The 22,839-nt window shown below is 36.5% G+C and overlaps 3 protein-coding genes across 5 annotated transcripts; 1 reads left to right on the top strand and 2 right to left on the bottom strand.

Annotated features, from left to right (window-relative positions):
- Positions 1-563: 563 nt before the first annotated feature.
- On the bottom strand, positions 564-3,014 carry LOC103858571 (polyadenylate-binding protein-interacting protein 12). 3 transcript variants are annotated; one of them, XR_631141.3, is made up of 10 exons: positions 2,487-3,004; positions 2,106-2,216; positions 1,984-2,028; positions 1,845-1,917; positions 1,649-1,761; positions 1,511-1,570; positions 1,241-1,357; positions 1,064-1,125; positions 862-972; positions 564-722 (listed from the first exon to the last, which is right to left on the bottom strand). XR_631141.3 is itself a non-coding variant. In XM_009135951.3 (9 exons), exons 1-9 carry the CDS (start codon positions 2,862-2,864, stop codon positions 912-914), a joined length of 1,017 nt encoding a protein of 338 aa, XP_009134199.1. In that variant the 5' UTR covers positions 2,865-3,014; the 3' UTR covers positions 627-911. The 3 variants fall into 3 exon arrangements, 2 of the variants coding, with proteins under 2 accessions (XP_009134199.1, XP_009134197.1); XM_009135951.3 differs by having other exon boundaries at positions 627-972; positions 2,106-2,213; positions 2,487-3,014; XM_009135949.3 differs by having other exon boundaries at positions 627-972; positions 2,487-3,002.
- A 3,306-nt stretch (positions 3,015-6,320) lies between these two features.
- Positions 6,321-10,935, top strand: LOC103858570 (ubiquitin carboxyl-terminal hydrolase 9). Its single transcript, XM_009135948.3, has 13 exons — positions 6,321-6,655; positions 6,825-7,022; positions 7,102-7,246; positions 7,327-7,386; positions 7,473-7,571; positions 7,830-8,204; positions 8,301-8,441; positions 8,530-8,700; positions 8,783-9,040; positions 9,127-9,281; positions 9,377-9,910; positions 9,989-10,259; positions 10,355-10,935. Exons 1-13 carry the CDS (start codon positions 6,501-6,503, stop codon positions 10,514-10,516), a joined length of 2,724 nt encoding a protein of 907 aa, XP_009134196.1. The 5' UTR covers positions 6,321-6,500; the 3' UTR covers positions 10,517-10,935.
- Positions 10,936-11,909: 974 nt separating this feature from the next.
- On the bottom strand, positions 11,910-20,573 carry LOC103858569 (protein DMR6-LIKE OXYGENASE 1). The gene is made up of 3 exons (XM_009135947.3): positions 16,921-20,573; positions 12,450-13,019; positions 11,910-12,377 (listed from the first exon to the last, which is right to left on the bottom strand). The coding sequence occupies exons 1-3, from the start codon at positions 17,392-17,394 to the stop codon at positions 12,123-12,125; spliced, it is 1,299 nt and encodes a 432-aa protein (XP_009134195.2). The 5' UTR covers positions 17,395-20,573; the 3' UTR covers positions 11,910-12,122.
- Positions 20,574-22,839: the final 2,266 nt, after the last annotated feature.

Below are 22,839 nucleotides of genomic sequence, written 5' to 3'. Positions count from 1 at the left end.
AAATAGACATTAATAACACTGCACTAACATTACCATCTTCGGTAATTGTTGAATATGTGTTCGGTGAGTGCTAGGAGTATGCGAACACAATAGTGGTTTATTTGAAAGATGTTTTATTATCTGCTCCTATTAAACTTTTTTATTAATGTTGTTTTGTCTTTTGCAGCTCATGAAACCAGAAGAGTATTGCCTTGATTGACTCATAGCCATTGTTCATTTTGTCGTTGAGAGACTGACCTGCCAAACCATGGAAGATTTGGCTCCAGCTCCTACTAGGATCTCTGTTCCAATTACTTCTTTGGTATATATATATATATATATATATATGATAACCTTCTTTTTTTTTTTTTTTGAAACTTTATGTATGATAACTTCCTCCTTATGGAAAATAGAGTTGTGTTATCAAATGTTGCTTTGTTTCCATAACCATTTGCTGGTTAAAATGAATACAGAAGAACCGATTTGATTTGTTCTACTAAGAACACAGCCTGTTGTGCATCTAACATAGTGCTGGAAAAGAAGGAGACGATCCAGTCACCAACAAGGACGAAAGGGAGTAAAGGTAAAAAAAAGTAAAAGCATTTAGGAACAAAAGCAAGGTTCTACTAACTTCAGGGGCAAGTATATAAAGAACTAAAAAAGCCCATTAAACAGAGAGTCTTCAAAAGTCTCTCTAAAACTCTTCAGTGTTTTTCACATCTGCTCTGTGTAACTTCTTTTCCCTAAAAGTAAAAAAGAAAAACTCCCTAAGAGATTTACTCGAAAGATCCCAAAAGCAAAAGGCAACAGAAGCATCATCAAGCTTCCAAGCATTACAAAGGGGAAAAACAAAAGACAAGAGTTTCAGACAAGCATCGTTACATGTCTGTAAGAGCAGAGAGACATATATAATAAACTTGTAGCTGCTACTGTCAATGCATTTGTTGTCGCGGGACAGCACGGGAACGAACAGGTGTCTTTGACGGACTCACCCTGCAAAATCCAACCATCAATATACGTTAAGTATTCAGATTCGTAACCAAACTAAAGAGAGAATGTTCAAGAGTTGGTTTGTGTTTTAGACCTTATCGGTAAAGAACCAACAATGACGCCACTGCAGTTGAGAGCAGTTATTGCGCTTTCAGCCTGCAGAAGAGTAAAAGATAAGATACTGTGAAGCTCAGTTTAATTAAAAACAAGCTATCTTAAAAGATCAACAAGACCAAAACAGTCTCTCTCATCAATACAAGCATCTGCTTACCATGACAAACTCAACGAAACCAATTCTAGTTGGATGATGATAATCTCCCAGAAGCCTCAGATGATGCACCTCTCCACACACAGCCTCAAAAAAGAGCTTTATGTCCGTTTGAGTCACCTGTACCAACATTGAAACTTAATCAAAGTTAGCTACTTTGCTAGGTAGTTGATCATCATATGTAATAGAATTAGTGATTATATGATGATGCAATTGTTACCCAATGTTGAAAAAAAGGTTTCAGAATAGCTCGAGAGCAAGAAGACAAATCACCTTCTTGTCGATGTTAGTGCAGTAGATGGTTCTCGCACACTTCTCACGCTCATCTTCACTCTAAGAACCAAAAACAGTACTAGAAAGTCAACGCCACGTTAAAAAAAACATAACTTTGCACCAAAAAAAAGTTCTCACCCTTGGCAAGAAAGTGGGGTTAACAGGTGCAATAGCTGTTTTGGACGGCATAACCTTTACAGGATAGAATCCCAGCATCGTCCCAGACAAGTTCAGCGCAGCTCTTGCACCCCCTACAAGTCCCAATGTTGCCATAACCACCACTAAACCAACCATTTACAGGCATAATCCAAAAACAGATGAAACTAAATGATACCTTCATCAGTGAACTCGATGAAAGCAAACCTAAGCACTGAGTTTGGGTCACCGCAAATGCGACAGTCAACAACCTAAGAAACAGAATACAGTCAAGACAAATAACACACCACCAAACAAAGATAGAAGTTTCTTCAAACCTGTCCAAAGCCGATGAACAGACCAGCAAGCTGCTCCTCAGTGACCTAAACCCAACAAAACAAATAGCATAGGTGAGAATACGAGAGTAACCATCAAAGAAAGGTGGAAGCTTTTTCAAAACCTGTTGGTCAATATCAGACACATAGACAGTTCTTCGGATGATGTCTTCACGCTGAGCCATGCTTGTCCGAGGATTCATCCTCCGTTTCCCTTGTTGTCCGAACGGCTTCTTCTGTTTCAAATAACAGACCAAAAAAAGCAACTCAAAAATCAAATGTACAAGACACAAAAGGTGAGAACTTTGACTTATAAAAACGGACAAGAAGACACTAGCGACCAAATCGACACAAACAAGTAAAGGTGAGAGCTTTGGCTTATAAACACACAAGAAGACACTAGAGACCACGTTAAAACAGACAACTAAGGAAACTAAATGTGAAAATTGTAATTTAAACACACAGAAACAAAGAAGAGACAAGAGACAAGAGTTGTGTCTTAATACCCTTCTAAAGCCGCCGTCTTCGTTGACGGGGAAATAACCGGCAGCACCAAACCCATTGTTGGGAAGGAAAGAGCCAGCGACGGTGAAGAAACCACCGTTAACGCCGTTAAACCCGTTAACTCCTCCTTGCTTGTTCATTGAAGGAGGGACGAACTCTTCAGCCATGGGGTTAAGCTTAGACAAAAGCTCCTGGAGCTCTCTCATGTCACGCTGCTTCAAGCTCTCTCCGCCGTCAGATCTCTCCACGTGTGATCCGATCTCACCACCCTGATCGTCGTTGGTAGAGACTCCTGATCCTTGGCTGGTGATGGAAGACGGCGGCGACGGCGAGATCGCAACAGCCTCCGTACCAGCTCCGACGTTGTCAGCGACCGTCATGATCAGAAAATGGGGTAATTGCGAAAACCCGAGAAGTAAAGTTTGGATTTTTTTGAGGGAAGAGACGATCAGGTAAGACGAAATGCAAATGGGAACAGTAGCAGAAAGGGGTTCTATAAGAAGAAGCCACCAAGAGAGATAGGAAGGAAGAGGACAAAATAGTAATAATCTCATAGAGGATTGATTATATTAATTGTAATTGATTTTTGATTATATGAGAAAGATTAGTGAGTTTCGCTGAGAAAATGGAACTAAATTATGCGGCGATTAAAGCTCGGATTTTCCATTTTGGTTTAACCGTGGTTAAAAAGTAAAAAGCTAAATAAACGATCGGAGAAACTAGAATAGTATTCTTCTTCGACATACATAATTTCATAATTAGTTAAAATTAAATAAATAAGTGTTAAATAAATTTCTAATGATTAATTCTTTTTGTTTTATTTTATTTATTTTTAATAATAAGAAAATGGATTGTCATTACTAAAACAAATAAAGTTGCAAAGTTTCTAAATTCCAATAGAGTACTAATAAGCACCCGTAAATGAACAATTAAAATTTTACCAGTATAATAGATTCAACTCATAAACATAAGAAAATTGCAATAGAGATGAAAGTTTAAACACCTGAGAACATAACTTTTTTCAGTGGAAATCCAAAATTTGATACATTTTAAAGTTGGTGGTAGGTAAAAAAATAAGTAATAAAATTTATTGTTAATAAGTTTATTATTTCGATCCAGCCTTAGATTATTGTATTTTCACGGTTTCCTTAAAATTTTGGACACTTTACTCTATATTGTAATCACTGCCCAGTTTTTGGTTCTAATTCATAAATAGTATTTTTAGAAAAATAAAGAAGTAAATGTATATGAATCCGTTTCACTACAAGAAAATATATAAGGAAACAATTACTGGTAAAACATATTTTGTGTGAATTTAAATAAAATGAAATAATTTTATATTTATAGATTATAAAATGATAGTATACAATAATTATAACAAATAATTTACTATAAAGTGATTAATCTCAACTAATTGAAATAAAAATAGCCAAAAAAATTGCAGCCAATAAAAACTTAATACATCTCATAATTTTTATTTTATTTATACATCTAATTCTTTTGTCCAATCAATGAGGGTGCATGACTTCTTTGGAATTCCTACCACAGTTCAACATGTTTAGAAAACTTAAACATGTTTTAATCAGTTTTATTTTTAACAAATGATTCAACATTTTAGTACCCTGTCTTAGCTATTGGATACAATAATTTGACACATCACAGTTAATAATTTTAGGGTTACTTTGTGTAATAACTAATTTTGAGAACAAAATTAAGAATATAACATTAATGTTGACATTATTAGATTTCTAGCATTTTTTTTCTTCCGATTTTTTTCCTTTTGCTAAACCGGTTACGGTGATATGCTATGTCACTTACTAAAACTAAAATAAAAATTGTTGTTCAAATGGTGGTGGTTATGATATCCATGATGATAATGATTATGGTTGTAGTATATAAATAGAATAGAATATGCTAAATGGTATAAATTATAAAATGATTTAAATATATTAATATACTATAAAATGATTTAGAATTTTACTAACTCACCATCAAATTTCAGGTTAGGTTGTATATTTTGTTCAAAAGTTATTGTAACTTTGTTCATTTGGTTAAATAAAACTTCTTTATTAGATTTGATAATTATTTTATTATTCCGCATCTATTTTGTATTAGTACGTAGACTTTTTGTACATAACTAGTTACTTTTTGAAATTCAAGGACTACGTAGAAAAAGTGAAAGTGTTCTAATAGATAAGCATGAAATGAACTACAACTTTACTTCGCGACAAAGAACAAAGCCATGACAATGACATTACATGTTTCGGAATTATCCAGTTTCTGATAAATACGATACTAATTAATCATTCATCTTTCTTACAGCGAAGTAAATAGTACTAATAGAAATTATCGTGAAGGCAAAACCCAATTCCCCACCACATCCGCACGGTTGTGTTAAGGCAAGTTACCACTTCTTCTATCGTCAGCACTTAGCGATTCCATACAGCTTTAAAGTATGTTAAAGCTCATTTATGTTTCTTTTTCTTGGAACTACAAGAATAGGTAGCGATGGCAATGCATATACGAACACTGGTTAATTGACTAATTAGAATGTCATCCTAGTTACATTTCAGTTTCGAAATAATGTTTCAAGTCGTAAGAACATATTAGTTCGATGCAAAATTAGATAGAGAAATAAGTTAAAATACTAGTATTAAGTTATAAACTAATCAGTTTATCTCTTTTAGTTATAATATTTTTATTATGCCAACAAAAACTAAAACTATATATCTAAAACATAGCTCGTTTAGTTAGATAATCCTTTGTGAATAAAGAATCCGAATTCCGCATGCTAATTTTCAGTTCAAGTTATATCAAAGTTTATGTTATACTATTATTATTGACTTGTAAATGGTTTATCCAAACCAATGAGAAACGTTAATATATGCTCGGTGGTTATGTATGAAGAGGAAGTTGAATAGTGCTTAGAGAGTATTACTTTAGTTTATAGTATTGAAAATTGTAATGCCTAATTATTATTCTATCTGCTCAAAGCTACCAAACTCTTGTCCTGTAGTATTATTTTCCGGAGATCGAATCGTATTTGACACTTTTGGTTTCCCTACCAACTACCGAATCTTTTTCCTTTTGTATTGTCTTTGGAAAGTAATTTGTTACCATCACCGAAATTTCTAAAATTGTTTACTAGGTAGTAAGTAATTTAAAAGAATTGAGTTGAGATAATATCTTTTTTGATGCAAATGTTAAAAATTATACTAGCTACGTTTTGCTTTACAATGCTGTGGAAAAAACTACTTACTACATAGCAGCAAAAATAAACTAGACAGAAGAACAACATTAATATGAACAGCAATGAAAGGTATAAAAGAGCTGAAGGAGTGATGGGGAGATAACAAATGTCGAAGGGATATGAAGCGGAGATCTCTCACTGAATGATCAACCATGGCGATGAAAGCAGCTTCAAAAGCTGTAATAAGCTTGAGTATGCACAGATTTCATTCCCTTCACATCTGATAAATACTATGTTGTGCACCAGACTGGACATTGCCTATGCAGTTAAGTTGCTTTCTAACCAACCCAGAAAAGAGCATTAGAAAGCAGTTAAATAGAGCATATATATGCTAGCTACGAGGCACAACGAAAGAGATTTCTTATTGGCAATGAGAAACTTGAGTTGAACGAAGAATGTGTCGGTACTTGGTCTCATTTACTTGGGAGGGTTTCTAGTCGAAAACGAGTCATAGAATAATAAGTGTTCAATGGTTAGAGGTTGTGTTTAATTCATGCATGCTAATTGCAGATCTAATTGCGTCATTTAGAAAAAAGAAGATTATTAAATAAATAAATAAATAAATAAAAGCGGGTATCGTGGAATCCAACAAAACTTCTCTCTTCTTTCTTCTTCCATTTGATTCACAATTTCTGTTGTCGTCTTTCTTTGACAGGAAGAAAAAAAAGAAGAAATCATTATTAATTTTTCCTCTCTGTTTCATCGGATCTCGTTTGAAATCTCAGCATCTTCCGTGATCGTCATTTGGCAGTCATTGGATCGAAACATGACGATCGCGAACTCGACAGATTTCATGGTTGAAAACGCCGTCTGCGATTTCCCCTCTACTCCGGAGGAAGAGCGACGCATCGTCTCTGAGCTCACCACCGAGTCTGAGGATAATCTCAAGGAAGGAAACTTGTACTTCGTCATCTCCAAAAGGTCTCTCCTTCTTTTGCCAAATGTCGAATCCTACTTTGGAATCATTCCCTCTGATTGTTCATGTAACTCAAAGCTATAGCTATTTCTCTGTGTAGATCTTGTTTGTGTTAATGTTTAGATCTGGAATTAGGATGAATGTAATGAAGATAAGGTTTGTGTGTTGGTGCAGGTGGTACACAAGGTGGGAGAAGTATGTTGAGCAACCAACAACAAACGGATGTGAATCTCCCAGGCCTGGCCCCATTGAAAACAGTGATATTATCGAGAACACTACTAGTAGTGATGATCCACAGCTTCGTAGATTGCTCGTGGAAGGGGAACACTACGTTCTTGTTCCTCAACAAGTTTGGAATAGACTTGCTGAATGGTGACGACCGTTTCTTCTATTCCACCAAGGTCCTTCTCCTGTAACTATTGCTCGTTAAATATGTTTTCTTGTCTTTCAGGTATAGCGGAGGTCCTCCAATACCAAGGAAGCTGATCTGTCAAGGGTTTTACAGTAGGAGTTTTAGTGTTGAGGTTTACCCACTCTGCCTTTTGTTGACTGATGCAAGAGATGATAGTATCACTGCAATACGGTTGGGCAAACAGGTATTGACGCTTCCCTTACTTAATGTATAGACAAAGACTCTTTGCATTTTCATTTATTAGGGGTTGTTGCTGTGTTTCAGGCCTCTATAAAGGAGCTTTATGAGAAGGTTTGTGCTATGACTGAGGTATCACAAGAAAAGGTGTGTGTTTGAAGTGTTTCATTTCTGTAATATAATTGTTTCGTATGGAGATGTGTTCTTTTCCTCACATTGACATGTATGAGCAGGCTCACATCTGGGATTACTTCGGTAAGAGGAAAGGCCAGCTATTGGATCCTTCATCTAACAAGAGTCTCGAAGAGTCCAGCCTTCACATGGACCAAGATGTACGTATCTAGAGAATTGTCTGCTACACTTATTATTATATGACAAATATTTGTCTTGTACGTTATAGCTTGTCATATATTGATTTGGGTGGTTGTCTAGAATCATTCCTGACGAATATCTTGTTGAGAGGAACTCGTTCGATAATGTGTTGTCCCCTTCAGTTCTTTTCATCGTAACTCAAACAGAATCACTTATAACTCGCTTAAATATATGTTCGGGGGTTTTTTGTTCAACATTGACTGGTGCATCCTATGCAGATTCTTCTTGAAGTTGATGGGTCCTCGTCATCTCATATTGCTATGAGCTCGGCAGGAAATGAGCTAGCTCTGGTACCTCTGGAACCTTCAAGATCGCTTGTTACAATTGCTGGTGGCCCAACCTTATCTAATGGTCATTCCACCACGTCCAAGTTTAGTCTCTTTCCGAGAATCACTTCTGAAGATGATGGCTGCGATTCTTTGAGTATTCTTGGAAAAGGAGAGAGGGGAGGATTAGCAGGATTGAGTAATTTGGGAAACACCTGCTTTATGAACAGCGCCCTTCAGTGTTTGGCACACACACCTCCGATAATTGAATACTTCTTGCAAGATTACAGTGAAGACATAAATAGAGACAACCCTTTGGGAATGTGTGTAAGTGTTTGATTGATAATGCTATTTCTAAATCCTAATGTCAAGGTATATCTCCACAGACGTTCCTAATATAATTTCTAACACTATATTATCCAGGGTGAGCTTGCTATCGCGTTTGGTGAATTGTTGAAGAAATTATGGTCATCAGGAAGGAATGCAGTTGCGCCGCGCTCTTTTAAGACAAAACTGGCTAGATTTGCTCCACAGTTTAGTGGCTACAATCAACATGATTCTCAAGTTAGTCATTCTCTCTAATGTGTACAATTGTGCATAATTGTTCTTGATTTTCTCTTTGTATATGTGATGTATTAAATTATTGTTTCAGGAACTGCTTGCTTTCTTATTAGATGGGCTGCATGAAGATTTGAATAAGGTGAAACGAAAACCATACATTGAACTTAAAGATTCTGACAGTCGTCCAGATGAAGAAGTTGCTGAAGAGCTTTGGAACTATCATAAGGCCCGGAATGATTCTGTAATAGTTAACGTCTGCCAAGTAAGTACAGCGTACGCTCCTTCCATTGTCTTTATATTACTGAGTCCTGATCGTTTCTTATGCTCTATTCTCTTTCTCCCAGGGACAATACAAGTCAACTCTGATTTGTCCAGTTTGTGGAAAAATATCAATCACTTTTGACCCCTTCATGTACTTGTCTTTACCTTTGCCATCAACACTTACGCGGCAAATAACAGTTACGCTGTTTTATTGCGATGGAAGTCATCTTCCGATGCCATACACTGTAACAGTACCTAAATATGGATCATGTAGAGATCTTATTACTGCGTTAGGTACTGCTTGTTGCTTAACCAATGATGAGAGCCTTTTACTTGCAGAGGTATGACTCTTGACGCGTCCCTTTCTAATATCAATCTTTTTTGTTTTGCTGAGTTCCCTCAGTAATGTGTGGCATTATCCTCTTAGATTTATGACCACAAGGTCTTCAGATATTTCGAGAATCCCCTCGAGTCGCTGAATTTGATAAAAGATGATGAGCATATTGTGGCGTATCGGATGAAGCAGATGCAGAAAGGATCTGGAAAAGCAAAACTTGAAATCCTTCATGGAGGGCAGGAAAGGTGAGCGTGCTTGTTTTATTTGCTACTCACGAACTCTTCTTTTTTCTTATTGGTCTCAGCTTGATGATGGGTCATAACTCTTGGATTTTCCACAGGGCTGTTCTGGAGAGTGTTAGAGGCAGAGACGTGAAGCTTTTTGGGACTCCTTTTGTCACTTACGTCAACACAGAACGACTAAGTGGACCTGACATCGATGCAGTGATCTCTGGATTTCTGTCCCCGCTACACAGGGTTCAAGCCTCATCTAAGATTCACAACGGTGTAGAAAATGGCCACCTTCCTAATGCTGATACTGTCGAGGCATCCGGAAGTATAACATCCCCAGATACTGAGATAGAGGATGCATGTGATAGAGAGTTATCCTTCAGGATATTTTTGACAGATGAGCGTGGTTTGGACTTCAAACCACTTAAGTCTGATTCTTCTCTGAAACCTGGTATCGTTACAAGGGTTTTAGTCGAGTGGAATGAGGGTGAGCATGAAAATTACGATTCCAGCTACTTAAATGACCTTCCAGAAGTTCATAAAACAAGTTTTTCTGCAAAAAAGACAAGGCAAGAAGCGATATCTCTGTTTTCGTGCTTGGAAGCCTTCTTAGCAGAGGAGCCTTTGGGACCAGATGACATGTGGTATAGCTCGTTGCTTGAACTGGTGATTTTCGTTTGAAGATTTAAGCTCTGACCTTCTTTCTCACCATTTTGAACCAGGTTTTGTCCGGGATGCAAAGAGCACAGACAAGCGAACAAAAAGCTTGACCTGTGGAAGCTACCAGATATACTCGTGTTCCATTTAAAACGGTTCACATATAGCAGGTATCTCAAGAACAAGATTGAAACGTTTGTGGACTTCCCAATAAACGATCTTGACTTGAGCAAGTACGTGAAAAACAAGAATGGCCAGTCCTACTTATATGAGCTGTATGCAGTGAGCAACCATTACGGTGGACTTGGTGGTGGCCACTACACTGCCTACGCCAAGGTCGGTGACTTGAATGGTCTCACTATCTATTGTGCTTCCTACTAATACTTTTGATGAGTCATTTATCTAAGCATATGTGTCACTTGTTCCTGCAGTTGATTGATGACAACAAATGGCATCATTTCGACGACAGTCACGTTTCATCCGTAAATGAATCTGAAATCAAAAACTCAGCGGCCTATGTTCTGTTCTACCGAAGAGTTGGAAGTAAAATAGAGTCACAGACAGCCGAGGTGTCGATGGCTGATATGGATTAGTCAAGCCTCAACTTACATAATGGGCTGCATTGGTTCAAAGATGCATTGGTATTCCTTTTTTAATTCCAAGCTGGTGGTTCGGTTGAAGAGTTCTGCTTCAGATTTTATGATACTATGGCAAAACTCTGTGGGACTGGGGTGGGATTTAGGTTCGAAAATTTTCTTTTTGATTATTCTCGAAGCTGAAGGGTAATTTTTTGAAGAGGGAACCAAGCAATGATGACCAGAAGATTTAGATGTGTTAAGATATAAGAGTTTGTGGAGTAGCCTTTGTCAAATATACTAAGATCTGTATCTCTTCGGGACTTGGCGAGACGCGTAAAGAATCTGTTTAATACTACAAAGTTTACATTGGAAAATATTACTTTGTAGCTTGTGAAGATCATATTGATGCGCTTATGAGGATTTTTTTTTTTTTATTATTTGAAATTATCACTAGGAACGTGACAATGAATAACGCTCACTGTGAGCTTGATACAATCAGCTTCTAATATAGAGTTGAAGCTTTAAAGGTAATGTATAAATTTAATTGTCTAAACAAAACCCTTTAATTAGAAGGGCCAGATGGTTAGTCTCAAATAACATAAGGGGCATAAATCGATCTATTTAAAAAAAAAAAACCAACGATCTTGGTCCCACATCGTGAAAAACATGAATAATATATCTTGTTATATAGAGGAGAAAACCAACGATCTGTTGTTTGTTAAACCGGGGTTGGTGGAAGGGGTGCGTACTGGTCCGAGGCTCTATGCAAAACTCTATTTCTCTTACACTGCGCGAGGGAGTTGGGTTTATACCTATCCTTAATCCGAGCTGTAAGAAGAAACAGAGGCATTGAGGGGTTAGAGACTACTTATGATTAGTATGCTGCACGGCTCTAACCGACGGGAATGACCTGTGCCGGGGTTTGATCAGCCCTGTCCCCCTATACCTCACGGAGTGATCACAACTGTACATTACCTTTTTCTTTTCTCAATCAACGTTAGAGATTTTTTCATGCATTGCGTAAATCAATCTGGGTTGTTAAACAAACATATCTTTCATGTGGACTGCTTTAGTTTATTAACATTAATAATAATTTACTATGCAATGTAACTGCTAGCATAGCTCTCATCAACGCAACTAAGATATCACTTCAAGGACAAGCTTCAATCGTGAAGAATGGAGTTACCATACATGAAAAGTTGCAGATGTTCACCTAATCATGTGGCAGAATTAACGATCTTTTGTCTTACTGAATCATCCCTAGTTTCTTTGCCTTCTACTCAGCTTCAAATGAATCATCCCTAATTCTATTATGTTAAACTAAATCTGAATACAATCAGATTGAAGAAAAAATAACAATTAAAAGGCTAGTTTATACTACCTTTTATAAAAATTAATGAAACAAAAATTAAAAATATAAATATAAACAACTTTTTATTAAATAACCGGTTGAAGTTACTATCTGGAAACCGTGTAGTGGTGGAAGTTTGTTTCTTTATTCAAGCAGATTTGATTCATTAGAAACAAAACTGATCTTGAACCATCCTTATTACATAAATTGCTTACAGAGGAGTTCTGAATTGAAGTACAATTACTAAAAAGGACCAGTAGATAGATCTCTTTAGGTTGTTGAAGCTTTGAAAGCGTCGAGACAGCTCGCAGTAGCGAGAGATCTGTCCCAAAACTTGTCCCAATACTCAACAAACGGATAGCTTTTGTAAACAGCAGGGGAGGTTTGTCCATCGATCAGCTCCTGTGCTGGAGAAATCACTGCATCTGTAGATGGAAAATAGAATGTTGGAATCGATAACCGCTCCTTCTCGGTGTTCACGACAGCTCTGTGAAGCACACTCTTGTATCTTTCATTGCTTATGACCTTGTAGGAAAAATATAAAACACAATTTAGCACAACAGAGTGAGAAAACAGAAGAATCTAGATTGTTCTAACCTGCATTTGGTCACCAATATTAACAATGAAAGTGTTGGGGATAGGATAAACAGCTATCCACTCATCATCCTTAAAGACTTGCAAACCAGAGACTTGGTCCTGAAGAAGGACAGTGATAGCCGTTGGGTCTTTATGGCCGGGAAGTCCGTAAGTTAGCTCGGGCTCAGGACACGGAGGATAGTAGTTAAAGGCCATGTGTTGAGCGTGTGTGCCTAATCTGTTGCTTATATGGTCCCTTTCAAGTCCTAAGCTCTCAGATATTGCCTCCAGAAGTCTCAAGACCAAGGCTCTAACGCTTGTGGCGTATTCGGCTGTGATCTCTTTGAAAGAGACTGGATTTTCGGGCCACTCGTTGATGAAATCTTGGATAGGAAAGCAATGGAGTCGAAGGTAGTCTCTCCAGTTCAAGATTTTGTCAGCGCTGACATTGAAACTGGTGGAGACTCTCGTAGTCTTTGTAGAATCTGTCGAGTAATGTTTCATCCTTTCACCCTCCGGTTGATGGAAAAACTCTCTAGCGACGGTTAGCATTTTATTGACGGTTGTCTCCGATACTCCATGATTCTTGATCTTGAACATACCAAAAACAAGATAAAGTTGAGACGGTGTAATCGTAGTGTGCAAAACAGAATATGTAAAATTTGAATTGAAGTAACAAAACAAAATAAACATAGTGCAGCAAAAACAAAATAATTTTTGATAACAGACTTCAGTTTTATTTTGGTTGTGTGTTAATATCTTCTGTAATGGTTGGAAAGTATTGATATGCCTTGAATCTCGATTGCCTGGAACGAGGTCAAACGGTATATGATCACTTTTATATTAGCCGCAATATTATGCATATTCATCCTCATTAGACCTAACCCGTTACTACGTCAGCTATAGATTTTAGATGTGGGATATTCTTTTATTTTTTATGGGATAAACGAAAATATCGACAAATTTACAGGAAAAAATAGTTTCAGTCTCGTAAAATCATGATGCAGGCATTTTTGAAGCAACAAGGAATATGGACACCACTTCCAAAGAAGAAGACTGGTTCTATTGAATTGGAGCCTCTGGAAGAAAAACCATTTCAACAATTATGTTGTGTTTAGCAGATAAAATCATAATCAAAGTTTTGGATGCGAAAACCGCTGATTCTATTAAAAAAGTTGGATATTTTGTGCATGAAAAAGTCTCTCGTAAACAAGCTACTTCTGAAAAACGTCTTTTCACTTTGCAAGTGCTAAAAGGTATTGACTTTGTGAACACCTTGACAATTTAAATTCAATATTATTGGACACTGTAAGAGCATGTACATCAAAGGTACATGAAGAGTTCATGGGTATGTTCACACTTTTGCCAAGAAAAAAAAATATTAAAATAACCTCTCTCTCATGAACCTAGTCTTCCTGAATTTTCTGTGGTGAACTTTTCTGCGGTGAGTTCATCACTGTTTTATGGGCTCCACGACACATGTTGGCCCACAATTGGTCTGATTTTTTTTTTAAATCAAACAGAAAAAAAAGTTTTTAATAATAAAAAATTGAAAACTTGAACCCCAAACGGAGGTTCATTGATGTTCATGCTCTAATATCTTTGATGGTATGTGTACCAAATTCCAGAAAAAGTGTCAGTTTCGACCCCAACAATATAGGTCGTGCCAAATACGATCCGAACAATTGATCAGTGCCAAATACGACCTCAGCTCAATTATAATTGAAAAAAACTACTCAAACTTCTTAAAACGTGCTTAAATCTACATTGACTCTAACAAATGTTAATCAATCGTTTACAAGATAAAATGACGTCGTTTTGATATACGAGGAAAAGTGCTAATTTCGACCCCAACACTCTCAGTCGTGCCAAACAGGACCCGAACAAATGGTCAGTGCCAAAACCGACCTCAACTTAATTATAATTTAAGAAAAACTACATGAACTTCTTAAAACGTGCATAAATCTACATTGACTCTAACAGAAGTTAGTCAACCGTTAATAAGATAAGACAACGTCGTTTTGAAATATATATATATATATATTTAAATATGTTCATTTTGGAACTCAAACCGTGCTGTGATACCCTTTTAAATGGGCACACTAAGACCATCTCCAATGGCATACTCTATTTTTTACTCTAAAATAGAGTAACTCTATAATAAAGTTTAAGTTTGCTCCAATGGTACTCTATTTTAGAGTAGAAAATAGAATGATGAACAAAAAAAAAACAAGTTACTCTATATTTGGAGTAAACCTATTTTTCACTCTATTATAGAGTGAGAATTAGAGTATCATTGGAGCATTTTTACTCTAAACTCTATTTTAGAGTGAAAAATAGAGTAAGGTTGGAGATGCCCTAACAACTAGATAAAAGTAACCTTTTGAAATATTATTACAAATTTGAAATTATATAAACTACTATTATTCTTCATCTTATCCAATTTAAAATTTTGGTGACAATTTTTTCTGATTTATATAAATACATTAACATGTTTTTTTTATTTATCATATCTTTAATAAACTTATATCTTACTAAAATATAAATAATAAAATATTTATTATCATACGATCTTAAATATACTTAAAACTTTGAATTTATTTATAAAATTTTCTTATACAAATTATTTCTAATTTTTAAACTTAAGTGGATTTTTTTTTCAAAGTTAATATTTTATATTTTTGATATTTTTTTCAAAAATGTTAAGAGGCCTTTTACCTTTCTTTCACTAAGATATGTTGTACAAAATATTAGACATATTAAACAATAACTAAAATATATAAAGCAATCACCAAAGTTTCAAACGGGATAAGATGTAGAAGATTAGTAGTTTATATAATGGAAAATTTCAATTTGTAATAATATTTTAAAAACTTACTTTAGTCTAGTTGTTAGTGTGCCCTTTAAAAGGATATCTCGACACAGGTTTGAGTCCCGAAATGAACATATTTAAAAAAATATATATATATCAAAACGACGTTGTTTTATCTTGTTAACGGTTGACTAACTTCTGTTAGAGTCAATGTAGATTTAGGCACGTTTTAAAAAGTTTGGATAATTTTTCTTAAATTATAATTGAGTTGACGTCATTTTTGGCACTGGCCATATGTTCGGGTCCTATTTGGCATGACTGAGAGTGTTGGAGTCGAAATTGGCACTTTTCCTCGTATATCAAAACGACGTCGTTTTATCTTGTTAACGATTGACTAACATCTGTTAGAGTCAATGTAGATTTAAGCACATTTTAAAAAGTTTGAGTAGTTTTTTCGAATTATAATTGAGTTGAGGTCGTATTTGGCACTGATCAATTGTTCGGGTCGTATTTAGCACGACTTATATTGTTGGGGTCGAAATTGACAATTTTCCCACCAAATTCCTTTGATAACTTTATGCAGCCATTCATTCTTTGCAAAGATACTATCAAACTTGAAAACGTAAGGTCATCGTTTCATATCAAAGAATTTTGCTATAAGGCATCAAGTGCAAGGACGTATATTCAGACTTTGGGATTGTTTGTCACTGATGACAAAGGCTATAGAAACGGAAAAAGTTAAAATAGGAAGTTGTTCTCAAAGAAACATAAATTACGAGATGTTTGCAACTATTGTAAAGAGAAATTACACTGAAAAATAGAGTATCTTAAAAAAAAGAAGCGACATCCTAGATCTGATGTTGCAGTTGAAAGCCAAATCTGACGATAACATTGTTCAATAAGTGGAAATTCTAGTAGATAATCAAATTAGGAAGAAGATTTAGAGGCTTCTACTGATCATTAGAGTTCAATCAATTTTGTAAGGGTGGAAGGATTTCTAGAGGAAAGGATAAGAAAAAGAGAAAGATAACGAACAAAAAGATCAAGGGCGATCCTCACTTGGAAGTGAAACCCTAGTTCTAGCCGAAAGTAAGTGTGTGGTGATTTGCAGATCCCTTCCTCGTTGCTTTTCACTTTTCTTATATAGGTGGTCGTTTGATAATCTAGCTCCCCTTCACCTGATGGGCCTTTCGTTGGTTGGGCCGAGCTGCCGGGCTGCTGCTTCGAGTCGTCGAGTCGACTGCCTTCAGTCGCTCGTTTGATCGACTAAAAGTAGTCTTGAGTCAAGCTGATCGATCGCTCGTGAGCCGTGTCTACTGTAAGACAACTATTCTGTGGGCTTTTTGGGAGGGTTAAGCCTTACCCAACATCGGTGACCATGGTCTAGGCGACTCATTAGATGGATGAGTAACTCAACCAGAATCTCTTTGAATTCACGCTCTAAAACCTTACGTAATCAACCCCACGCCTCTTTGTCCAAGAAAAAAGAAATCAACCCCACGCATTTACACGTGGCTTGAGATGATAAATTTTTTTTTTTTTTTTGTAAAAAAGAGATGATAAATTTTGACCCAAAAGAAAAAAAGAACAGCGTAGCAAGGCATAGTGTTTTGCGATAAAGCAGAGCAACGTACAACTAATCCGTGTGAATTTGAAGCAGAAACAGTAGACCGGAGTTACCTGGAAGAAGCCATAAGTAGAACATGCATGAGAAATTTGACGGATAATCTTGGTCCGATTGGGTCCATAAAGATCTCGGAGATCGATCAGAGGAATAGTATCGCCGGAATTCTCGACCAGCGACAACTGTGGTCGGTCAGAGATGGGTCGGACGTACGTTAAAGGAATATGCCTAACCGAGGATGCGAAATCGGACACTAAGAGTTTGGATGTTAAAGGAGCTGCCATAATTGGGCACGAAATGGTCTTTACTAACTTCGAGAGATAGATATGACAGCTAAAGTCACAGAGATGATAACCTATAGAATAACGTGTAATGCGTGTTGATGCGTACTGCGTACATATACCAGGATCATGCTTGTGTGATGTCAGAAATATGAGGTCACCTTTTACACTCTTGTAATTAATTGCAAAGAAAAAAACTAATTGGATGTTTTTTAATGGTGGCGTTTCGATGTAATCTTTAAATAACATTGACCCTAAACTCTAGTCCGGTTTTCACTTAAGAAGGGGCCTCACAAATCCTTATGGAGAAACGTATTAACGCGTGAAGTTAATGTTATTTGAATACCAGACGAAACATACTGACATACATCGTGTAGGTCACGGTTGGTTCATTGACTTGCCAAACGCGTGATGCACGATGGCTCGTTGACGAGCATTACTATGAGAAGCATACTTTCTTTCTTTGCTGTCATTATAATTTTCATTGATAACATTGGAAATGGTACATTATTGAAGTCTTGAAGAATGTATGCATAAAATACTTTAATTAAGAAGCCAAAACAATATTTTTAACCACTCAATTATATTACTCCTTCCGTTTTTTATATTTGACGTTTTAGAAGAATTTTTTTGTTCCAAATTATTTGACATTTTCAATTTTCTATGTAAAATTTATTACTAATTAATGTTAGATGACCAATGATATTATAGTTTCTATTTTATTATTGATTAAATTGTGGTTAGGTAAACAATTAATGATGTTTTTGTTTAGAAATTAAATGTTTCTTAATCTATGTATACAATTCTAAAACGTCATATATAAAAAATGGAGGGAGTAATAATTTTAAAATGTGGCCTTAAAAAAATGCTTGTTAAAAAAAAATGACCTTGCTTTATCAGTCTTATGGAAGGCACGTGCCTAAGTCAAAGAATGGATGATCAATAAGAAAACAATATATTGTAGAAAGATAATGGTGTGTTTGCAAAGCCAGTAAACAAGTTTTTAGTGTTCAAATGGAGGAGCAGGATAAGTGCAGATCAAGCAGAACAAGTGCAGATCAAGCGGGACAAGTGCAGATCAAACGGATCATGCAGGAGAGAACTATATCAAATAATTTATTATAACTTATGAATGACAAAATCAGTTTAAAACTATATATCATATATTAAAACAATAAAAATGACACTTAGATATCTAAACAAATATCTTAGATGTTATAGGATCGACCGAAATCCATGTAAATGTTTTATAAGATACTTATACTTCTTTTATTTTCTTATTTATAAAAATTAAAAATTATATGACAAAAATAATAAATAGAGAATGATAATTTTGTATTGTTAAAGTTGTAAATAAAATAAAATAAAAATATTGTATTCATAAAACTAAATAAATATATTTTTAAAGTTATGTGTTGTAACAAAGTTATTTATTGACAAAAAAAAAGCAGATCAACACCACCAAATGTTGACAGGTAAGATCTGCATGTAGATCTCCTGCTTTTTCCACAAAAAGATAAAAAAATATTAAACGCAGATCTCCCGCTTGAACTGCTTTTACAAACAGAAAAAAATGAATGGTGAATGCAGTGCGGGAGAACTGCATGTGCAGGAGAACTGCACTTGTCCCCCGCTCCTCCATTCGGACACTTAGAGTCTCCAAATATTAACACACTGAAATCGCACGAGACAGAATCTTCATTTCAAGTGAATAAGCATGGAAGAACCATGAACAATCGAGGCGTTACACCCATCCTACGATCCGAAAGTGAATCATAGTTAACGACTGACCACAATAAGTAACTACAGATAATTTGTTATAAACATATAAAACCGTGCATACTTTAAATTCAGAGAAAGTTTTTACATGGATTGGAGATCAGTATTTGCTTTTGCTTTGTTTTAATATTGTTATTTGTTTTGCCTCTTTGGTTACTCCTTCTACAAGTGGTCGACTACCGTAAATATGTTATATTTTGGTTAAATTCTCGTAATTTTGTTATGTAGTCAGTAGTTTAAATAACGAGTAACATCAAAAAGCAATAAAAATGTTATTCTTCGTATACCAAAGAAAAAAGAACAGAAAAGTTATTTTTCTTGGACCTTTTCTTACGCTCGAGATGGAATCCACGTCAGAAAGTATCATTCGTCAAGAAATATTGCAACTTAAAATATATATACAATTACTAAAATTGATAAAGAAAAAGATATCCACTGATTTTTGTCTGTAGTATTTGAAGCTGTTGGAAATTAGCAAAAGACTGAATACTCACTCAAATGAACACGAAAATAAATTTAAAAGAAGTCTTATAATTTTAGGTAGTTAAAAGACAAAATAAAGAAAAGAGATATCATATGATGCTAGCAATGATAATTGGAAAGTTTCATTTCATATGGTAAAAAAACGCCCCCTCTAGATAATCCAGTCCTGAAGATTAGCATCAGCAAGCACTGATGCGCAACATCAAAGGAGATGATAACGTAAAATATATTTTAGACGACTTTGAGTTGCACAAATAGTCCACTTAAAAAACATGTAATGATATCCAAAGACTTCCCAGGTTCTTTGTTTACTTATGTTTTAAGCTTAACTAGATTTTGAAATGTCATAAAGAAATATTATCTTTTCACAAATTTTAGGTTTATGATGTTTAGTGATTTTAGATAATATACATGTAAGCCGACGCTCTAGAGGTCTTTGACCTCAATCGGTGGTGCCTCTAGGTTATTTGCTTGCAAATCCCCAACCAATATCTTCTGTTATGCTTAACCGGTTCGGGTTTGGTGTTGAAGGATTTGATTGCGACTTCTTTCCCATTTAGCTTCGGGATCTTCCTTTCAGTGGCTTTGCATAAATTCTATCACCATTTTCCGTTTGATTGGCCTAATAATGTCTACGGCTTTTCTAGTAAAGCGGGTTTTGGTTGCTCCGGAAGGAACTCATGGCTTCGACAGCTCAATGACATGCTGTGGCAAGGATGAAGTGAGAAGCTCGGTTACAATCGTGCATAACCTTCGTTTGTGGTTAATTCCTTGTAACGTCTCTTATTGGTTTGATCCTTTTGCTTAACTTTCCGGTTTAGATTCATCATTAGGTTGTTGTTTTTAACTTGTCTCCTATGTGTGGCTTTAGATTCCGAGAATTTTCTTGTCGTCCGCCAGCTTAGATACGGGGTTTGTTGAAACCGCCGTCTTTGTACTCGTTTGTGTTTTTAACAAACAACCTTCCAAGGAATTAAAAGATAACATACATGTAAGATTTTAAGATATGTTGGCCATTTGATTTTTGTATAAGTGCACTATATAGTTTAATAAGCCATTGTCACATTGATGATAGTTAATATACTTTTTTTAATTTTGCAGCTCGTATAATTATTAGATTTTTATTAAAAAATAAATAAATGATATAGTATTTTTAATAACAATTAAGAACTTAATTAGTTATCTATAAAGAAGTTTGTAATTTGAAAAAGATGATGCTTTGTTTACTGAAAATGCATTTCATTCAACTTAGGAAACTTGAGATTACAAACTAAGGTATTTATACACAAAGTCAAAACCCTAGTGTTCTTGGACAGATGTCTTGATCCTATGCAGCTCCACAATCAAGGGCTGAGAACCGATTTGACAGCTTCACTCCATTACCATCTTCACACCTCGACGTCATCTGTACTTTGCTTTTGGCCACCACCTTGTCGTGTTTCAAATGAAGCCGTTGCGCGGTTCTTTCTTCTTCATCTGTTGGGCCCTTATCTCCGAAGCCCACTTTGGCTTTCCCTTTAGCTGCATACGCCAAAGCTGCGTCGTTTAGAGGAGCTTGTTTAACAGTCCCCCTCAAACTTGGTGTGGGTGGTACGCAAACGCCAAGTTTGAAGCGCAGATCATCGAAAGGAACATACGGCAGAGACTTCGTGAATATATCTGCAAGCTGTTTAGAGGCTGGGACGTGTCTGACAACAAGCGCACGAAGAGCTACTCTTTCCCTTACGTAGTAGTAGTCAAGCTCAAAATGTTTTGACCTTTTGTGATACGCTGGGTTAGCGGTAAGATACACTGATGACAGATTGTCACAGTATAGCTCTGGAGTTACCTGAACTGGCACTCCTATTTCACGCATTATTGAACAGAGCCAACTTAATTCAGAAGCTGTCTCGGACAGAGACCTGTACTCTGCTTCTGTAGAGCTTCTCGAGACTGTTGGTTGCTTCTTTGATGACCAAGATATGATGTTCGTTCCCAGAAACGTGCAGAAACCACCCGTTGATCGCCTTGTATGCGGACATCCAGCCCAGTCGCTGTCGCTGTAAGCTCGGATTGTAAAATCCGCGTCATTGTTGAACTTTATACCCCACTCAGCTGTTCCCTTAACATACCGCAAGATCCTCTTCAGTAGGTTGTAATCTGATACTGATGGCTCGTGCATCTTCTGACATACGAAGTTCACTGCGAACTGAAGATCAGGTCTTGTCAGGGTGAGGTACTGTAACTTACCGGCCAAGCTTCTGAAGTAAGTTGGGTTTTCAAACGCTATGTCTTGATTTGGAACTTTGTTCAATTGAATCGGGAGAGGAGTGTCCGCAACAGAACAACTACTCATACCTGCTGATGCCAGAAGATCCAGAGCGTACCGTTCTTGCGTCAGAAAGACTCCATTCTCTTCATACTTCGCTTGTATTCCCAAAAAGTATTCCATTTTACCGAGGTCCTTCATCCTGAACTGGTTGTTGATCTCGTGTAGGAACTTCTTCATAGCTTCAGACTTGTTCCCCGTGATTAGCATATCATCAACATACAAGAGTAACATGATGACATCCTTTCCTTTTGAGAAAACAAACAGAGAGGGGTCTTTGATACTGCATTTGAAACCGAACTCAATCAGAAACGAGGAGAACTTGTCAAACCATGCTCTTGGCGATTGTTTGAGACCGTACAACGATTTGTGTAACAAGCACACGTGATCTGGTCTTGTCTTGTCTATGAATCCAGTAGGTTGACGCATGTGAACTGTCTCAGTCAGGTCTCCATGGAGGAAGGCGTTTGCAACATCCATTTGCTTGATATCCCACTTGAGCACCGTAGCGATGTGGATGATCAATCTGACTGTGGCTGTTCTGACCACTGGGCTGTATGTTTCCAGGTAATCTACACCTTCTTCTTGATTGTTACCCTGAACAACTAGGCGCGATCTCAGCTTCTTTATTGTACCATCTGCATTCAGCTTGATTCTATGTATCCATCTGTTCCCCAACACTTTCATATCTGGCGTGTAAGGAACTAACGACCATGTATTAGCTAGCATGCAGTTATCATACTCTTCATACATCGCGTTGTTCCACCCTGGGTGTTTGAGAGCCTCAGCCACTGTCTTTGGCTCCACACATACCACATTTTCTGTTAACAGACCATACTTTGGATTTGGCTTGACAATTCCAGACTTTGATCTAGTGACCATACTGTGTCGCGTCTCATTCACAGCAGGTGTTCCATTGTTGTTAATGGAAGTTGTGGTTGATGTGGTGCTCGATGATGAGGCTGATGTAGATCCTCCATTTGGCACAGTCTCAGACCTGTGTGGCGTTTGAACTCGTGCTTCTTGATGTATTGCCGCAGGGGTTTGAGCTGTTGTTATTATAGGAGAGTTGATTGAAGCAGTTGTACTACGGTTTATGTCTCTGTTGGGTGTCTCCACAGAGA

Source organism: Brassica rapa, chromosome A03, assembly GCF_000309985.2.
Source record: "Brassica rapa cultivar Chiifu-401-42 chromosome A03, CAAS_Brap_v3.01, whole genome shotgun sequence".
Taxonomy (NCBI): domain Eukaryota; kingdom Viridiplantae; phylum Streptophyta; class Magnoliopsida; order Brassicales; family Brassicaceae; genus Brassica; species Brassica rapa.
Note: the sequence above shows the minus strand (reverse complement) of the source record. Positions and strands in the feature narration are given on the sequence as shown.